Raw genomic sequence first — 7,108 nt, forward strand, 5'->3', positions numbered from 1 at the left:
TGCATAAAACCTTCATAAACATGACATGACATGACAATAAGATTTTATGCATGCTTATGACAACTGTTATTAAATGTCATTCCCTCAGTTACGTCATTTTAAATGCAAAGATGACCTTGTTTGTTATGAAAACTTGACAAAAACAAATACATCACAACCACAACTTTATCTTGTCATTACAACTTGACCTAACAGCATTTATGACAGCATAACTTGTCATAAATCTATCATAAACATGATAGCCGACTGTTAGCTCTCTGTAACTCTCTCGTGGTCAAGCTAAGCAGGGCTGTGCCTGGTCAGTACCTAAATGGGAGACCACATGGGAAATCTAGTTTGCTGCTGGAGGTAGTGAGACCAGCAGGGACCTGCGGTCTGTGAGGGTCCTAACACCCCAGTATAGTGATGGGGACTCTATACTGCTCAGTGAGCGCAATCATTCGGATGAGACATTAAACCGAGGTCCTGACTCTCTGTGTTCGTTAAAGGATGTCCTTCGAAAAAGAGTAGGGGTTTAACCCCAGCACCCTGGCCAAATTTGCCTCTGTCCATCATTGGCCTCCTAACCATCCCCATATCATTAATTGGCTTAATCTCCTCTCCATCAATCAGCTGGTGTGTGGTGTGCGGTCTGGCACAATATCCAGGTGAATGCTACACACTGGTGGTTGATGAGGAGATTGCCCCAATGTGTAAAGTGCTTTAAGTGTCCAGAAAAGCGCTAAATAAATGTAAGGAATTAACTGTCATGAGGCATTATAATTGTGTTATGAATGTTTTTATGATCACTTTTTTAGTACAACAAACTGTAGAACTAACACTGTAATTGAGATCAGGAAAAATATTAGTGACGCTGTTATAAAATTTAGTTTATGACAGATATATGAAAAGTTTTGTTGTCCTGGTAATGCCAAGATGTCATGACAAAGACAAAAAGAAGTTGTGAAGTATTTGTTTATGTCAAGTTGTTTTTTTTTTTTTTTTTGAAGTTGTATGAATTCTTTTTTTAATAGCTGTTTCCATCCATCTAAACTTTATATGCAATAAGAAAACATGCATAAACTACGATGGAAACACTTTTACTGAAAAAATTCCATTATGCGCATTAAAAAAGTCATGCGATTTTGTTAAAAGAGATCATGTGATCGGAAAAATGTGTGTGAATCGACAAACCAGCAGGCTAAGCACACTGTAAAACATCTGCAATGTTGTTTTGGTCATTCTAAAACATCTTAACCATTTCAGTATTAGTGTTATTATATTATTAATGACCTCCAGAATAGACAAGAGCGCCTGTGCTCCGCGTCTCACACCTTCGAACACGCGTTCATTGCGTGTCTGCATTATTTTCTGAGGTGCAAGTTATTTATTAAATAAAAAAAAGATTCACACAGCTTCTCCTACCACAGCAAATTCTGTTTTTACTGTTGATATTTGGTGCCAGTTGATTAGGAAGTGACAATTTTGTTCTCTTTAACTTGTTGGATGGATGCGCTGCTTTATTCGCACGTCTTTTATGCGATAATATAATTTTGAGCATAAATTGAATTTGCATCTTTGGATGAAAACATAGCTAATGACATGTACAGAACTTTACCTGAATAATGAATTGAAGTTTTTATGTGTATGCTTTTGTGTGTGTGTCCACTCCATCAGTTTGCTGGCAGGTGGTGGTGGAAACCGACGAACAGCTAATGTAAAAGCGCATGGTTTCGCTAACCTCTTCATCTTGGACAAGAAGGACCTGGCAGAGATCTTAGTGCACTATCCCGAATCCCAGAAACTGCTGCGCAAGAAGGCCAAGTGAGGGGTTCAAACCTCAAACCAAAGCTCAAACCTCAACCAAAAGCACCAGCAAACCTCTCACACACACACACACACACAACATCCAGCTTAGGGGTCTGAGCCATTGACAGCTCTGTATCACACTCACAGATCTCCTAGTGCTAGCGATTAGCCTTGTTTACCAAACATCTTGTGTTTTCCTCTCATGTAGTATCTCTTTTCATTTGTATCTTTCTCTTCTCCACCTCCACCAATGAGAAACTCAGTGTTTGTTAGTTTATTACAGAAAAAGGTAATCGTAGTCACATGATGTTTACCGATGGGATCAATTTACTGTGTCTGTGTGTGTGATGAATGATGTTATGTAAGTGTTTAAGTGTCGCCTCAAATCTCAAAATCCTGTTACGGTCTCAGCGACGTACATGTTTGTTTAAAACACAACCTCCTGTCTTCTTAATGAGTTTGTCTTTTTTTCTGTAGGAAGATGTTGACCAAAGATAAGAAGCCTGCAGAAGCGAAGGGCGAGGTTAAAGACACGGGTGAGGTTATTCCTCAGCGGCCCGAGACTCCCAAACTCTACAAGGCAGCCCTAGAGGTCGCCACAGGACAGACGTTTTCCCGGCTGAAGGAGGCTTATAAGGGAGCAACTCTAGAGGTATTTATTTATAGCCTGCTGTCGTGATGCCTTAGGCCAAAAGCATGTTCTGAAAGCCAAAAGCAATGGGTGACCATCAAAACAACTGATCATTAAAGGTCCCATGGAGTGCTTTGAAATATGCATTTTTATTCAGTGTTTGACATAATCTTTACTGAAACATAAAGAGAGGGTGGGACTTAGAGTAGCTCCTCCCTTTTTTTTAAAAACACCCAATAGTCTTGTGTTTTGTTTTATCACCGCTCTGCCAGTGAGAACACTTGAGCTCAAGTGCATCAAATGAAAAACAGCGTCTTGATAGGGGGCAGGGCATGTCAGATGGAGAGTGTTTGATTGGTCAAAAGATTTGATGAGAAAATGAAGTATGAAGTGACGAGAATAAACTGTTTATGCGAAAGTGACAAACTACAATCTTTACATGTTTATATCAGTTCAGTTTTACATGTTTATATCAGTTTTATATCTTCCAAACATGAATTTTGTCACTGTTTTGGAGCACACTAGCTTATAGATATCTTAAAAGCTAACAATACTGATACTGACATATAAACAACTTTATTTAAATTTCATGGGACCTTTAAAAGTGCAGTAGGTGATTGTCTTTTGTAATAATGGTTGTTGTGCCTTGTGAAAATCTCTTCACACCACCATTAAACGAAGTGTATTTCTATGTATTTTAATAATTTGTGGAAAGTGTAGAACCAGAAAAAGTTTGTCTAATCAAAACGGTCGGTCTGAAAATGATGATTGCTGTGACAGGATTCCCAAACTTCTATAAAGTTCTTAAATTTCAGAGTTATGGATTGAAGGCCTGGAAAACACTTAAAATCAAGCGCAGGTCCTTGAATGTGCTTGAATTAAATTTGAAATGAAGTTTGTTTATGGTGTTATTTCAGCAATTTTACCGTGTTGCCTGTTTTTTATTATGAATTGGGTAAAATAAATTGTCCTGGCAGTGGCAAATGTCTTTGGTTGTAAATTGTATTTTATTACAATATTTAAGTTTAGATTAAAAATATAACTGCTAAAATGTTATAGGAATATGTTTTTTTCTTGTTTATACACTAAATTAATTAATGCAACTCTTTTAAAATCCAAATTTTTGTTTATGCACAATATATATATATATATATATATATATATATATATATATATATATATATATATATATATATATATATATAATGTGCATGTTTATGCACAAAAATTAAGATTTTAAATATATTATTATTATATATATTATATATATATACAGAGTGTCCGCGAGGTCTTAAAGAGTATTAAAAGTTGATAAATCAGTAATTCAGTAAATCAGTTTTAAACCTTTTTTTATGAGGTCTAAAATTTTGTTCAATTGTTGTCCAAAGTATTTGACTGAAGAGAGTTTTCCTCCCAATATTACCAACAGAGTGTTCTTTCTGAGTTCTGTTGCATGGTTGTTCTCCATTGACTTATTTAACTAAAGCTCTTTATTAGCAACTGTTTTATTAAGTTAAAGGTTTGATACTGATTAGAACTTGAAGTGGCGATGAGGTCTTAAAATATTCTGAGAAGGTCTTCAAAAAGGAGTCCTGCATATACCCTGATTTATATATCAGTACACCACAGTATTCAACATTCGAAGTGGATCAAAATAGTTTGTCAAATTGATCCAAGAAAAAATAAAATGTGTGTTTTTCAATAGTTTTAGGACAACTTTTATGAACATTTTTATCTACTTCAACTCTTGACTACTATATATATTTACCAAGTATCATTAAAAAATAATTAAAGGATTGCTAACCTCTACTTTCCGACAAACCATTTCTGTCTCTCTGTCTGTCAGCCGTCCACCCCTATATCCGGCATGAGCTCCACAGGTCCAGTGCCGCCACCATCCCCCATGCACCGCCGGTCCCCCATTCCCCGGCCTCAAATTCTAGATGAAGACGACATGGTGTCCGAGACCACCGACAGCACCGTGATCATTCGCATGACTCCCCGCGTGGAGGGAGAGGAGATTCTGTCTGTGGAAATCAGTCCTGCGGAGGGAGCAGAAGCAGAGATGGAGGAGCCCCAAAAAACTGAAGACAAGTGACGAAGAGGACGAGGACTAAGAGAAGAGTAGGGAAAGGGTAGAAGGCTTGAAGAGAAGCCCAATGCATGCAATTCATGTTATGCTTTTTGTGTTATTAATGTGCAGGTGAAAGTCATCTTTGCTTTTCAAAAAGGTCAAGACAAACTTGGTTATAGGCAAAAAAAATCCCAGTGGAGCTGAGCTGCAACAAAATGCAATTCCTGCAAAGAGTTTTTGTCTTGTTTTTAGTCCAAATATCTAAAACAAATCTTAAATCGAAGCATTTTGTAAACAAAAAAATATATATTTATATGATATATAAAGTATATCAAAATTAAGCGATTTTAAGCAAAATAATCTGCCAATGGGGTAAACATTGGCAGATTATTTAGCTTGTTTTAAGGAGAAACTCACTTAATTTTGATTGATTGTTTGTGAAAACAAGACTATATTTTTTTGTTTGTTTTGAAAATGCTTCTTGATTTAAGAATTGTTTGATATTTGGACTGGAAACAGGACAAAAACTCAAAGTAAGAAGATGTTACTACAGGAACTCTATGGGCTGTAAATATTTGAAACTCACATTCAAGATTATACATATACACATATATATCATACCCTACTGTAATATTTAAAGCCCTTTGACTGGCCTTGAGGTTGTCTAGAAGTAAAAAGTCTTTCATTTTTGTGTTATTATTTGATGGTGGAGTGTATCCGGGGAGTATTCCAGAATGAAAGGTTAACTTATAGTCATGTAAACAGCAGGTTGAACTATAGCAGGGGTTCTCAGAGCAAGAATATTTTGCATATCACCACCTACTAGAGGCTTGTGCAATCTTTTTTCCCCCCAATATTTTTAATCATTTTAAATTATTAAGAAGAACTATATGTATGTAAAAATAATAATAATTATTGGCTAAATTATAAACAGTGCTTGCAATAATAATATTGCAGTCATCTTATATTAAAGGGGGGCTATTAAGCAAAAATCACTTTTATAAGGGGTTTAAACAGCGTGGCAACATTCTGTGAATATAACCAGCTTCTGTGAAAGATATATTATTATTTTTTTATAATCACACTTGATAAAAACAGTCTGCAGAAACACTTTGATTGACATTCTTTTTTTGTACGTGTTATCAGAGGGGGAAAGCCCCACCCATTAATGATGATTTCTCCCTCATTAGCATAGGATGATAGTCTTGTTTTTGAATCTGCCACTATGCTGACACACAGGCATCTGTAGCTCCGCCCTCTTTTGAAAAGAGCACAATTTCAGTTGAATTTAAAGCGACAGTCACTAACATTCAAAGAGTTATAAAACCTTATTTGTGTTTTATTTTGTTTGCATTTTTTTTAGCTGAAATGTCACACAAACATACACACACACACACACACACACACACACTAGGGACATCATAGACTTATTTTACATCTTGTAAAAAGGGGTGCACTGGGTCCTCCTTTAAGAATTTTTTTTCAGCTATTTTGATTATATAGATGCATTTTTAAATGTTTTGAGTGCAGATCTATGATGCATGTTTAATATTTATATTTCAATTGTTTTGCATTTTTGTGAAAATCTTTGACATTTTCCTATAAAATTTAGTTTATTTATTTTATTTTTAACAATCTTTATGCAGTGATGCCATTAAAAGAATTGTAGTTTCTACAACCAAATCAAACGTTTGCTGGGTAATGTGAGAATACCCAAGGTTTTGTCAACAAACCCAAACGCAATGTAATATCATTTCCTCCCAATGATTAAAAAAAGCCTCATCAATAGAAAATGTGACACTGAATACCTCTGAAAAGTAAACTGAACTAAACCATTCATTCATTTATTTTTCTTCAGCTTAATCTCTGATTTATCAGAGGTCACCACAGTGGAATGAACCGCCAACTACTCAATGTGTTTTACACAGCGGATGCCCTTGCAGCCGCAACGCAGTACTGGGAAACACCCATACACTCTCACATTCACACACACACACTCATACACTACGGCCAAGTTAGTTCATCCAATTCACATGTCTTTGGACTGTGGGGGAAACCGGAGCACCCTGAGGAAACCCACACCAGCATGGGGAGAACATGCAAACTTCACACAGAAATGCCAACTGGCCCAGCTAGGACTTGAACCAGTGACCTTCTTGCTGTGAGGCGACAGTGCTAACCACTGAGCCACTATGCCACCCCTAAAGCATAACCTGCTCCAGTTATTTACATAACAAAAAAGTTACTGTTACTGTAAACTTGCGTGGCAAAACCTGCTTTCTGGATTACCCCCCTAGACTCAGCACTTCTAGGACACTCCCCCAACCTCCAGACAAACAGCCCTGTCCCAAATCTCACACCATTGGCTGATGTTTAAAATGCTTCACAGTATTTACATATTCCAGTAGGAACTCACAGTTTTTATGCTGGGAATTAGGGTATTTTAGACTTCACCTTTAATGTCCCTCTAAGGACTACGATGGATGTCCCAGACGGAAAGGGTCATTAGGGTCAGCAGAACTCCCTGTGTAATGGAAAGTAATCTTGACTGTTTTCCTTTAACGCCAAGTCCGCCTGCTGCTTTTCTTTGCTACATCCTGTCTGATGCTGCCTTA

At 36.8% G+C, this 7,108-nt stretch overlaps 1 protein-coding gene across 15 annotated transcripts in view; it reads left to right on the forward strand.

Moving 5' to 3' along the window:
- Nucleotides 1-6,330, forward strand: part of cngb1a (cyclic nucleotide gated channel subunit beta 1a) — a 64,900-nt gene extending 58,570 nt beyond the window's left edge. For all 15 annotated transcript variants that reach the window (XM_009293846.5, XM_009293847.5, XM_068214943.2 and 12 more), the window contains 3 exons: nucleotides 1,657-1,803; nucleotides 2,266-2,440; nucleotides 4,266-6,330. In XM_009293846.5, coding sequence (XP_009292121.1) covers nucleotides 1,657-1,803; nucleotides 2,266-2,440; nucleotides 4,266-4,517 — 574 coding nt within the window. In that variant the 3' untranslated portion in view covers nucleotides 4,518-6,330. The remainder of the gene's footprint in view (nucleotides 1-1,656; nucleotides 1,804-2,265; nucleotides 2,441-4,265) is intronic.
- Nucleotides 6,331-7,108: the final 778 nt, after the last annotated feature.

The sequence above is a fragment of the Danio rerio genome, chromosome 18 (genome assembly GCF_049306965.1).
Source record: "Danio rerio strain Tuebingen ecotype United States chromosome 18, GRCz12tu, whole genome shotgun sequence".
Taxonomy (NCBI): Eukaryota; Metazoa; Chordata; class Actinopteri; order Cypriniformes; family Danionidae; genus Danio; species Danio rerio.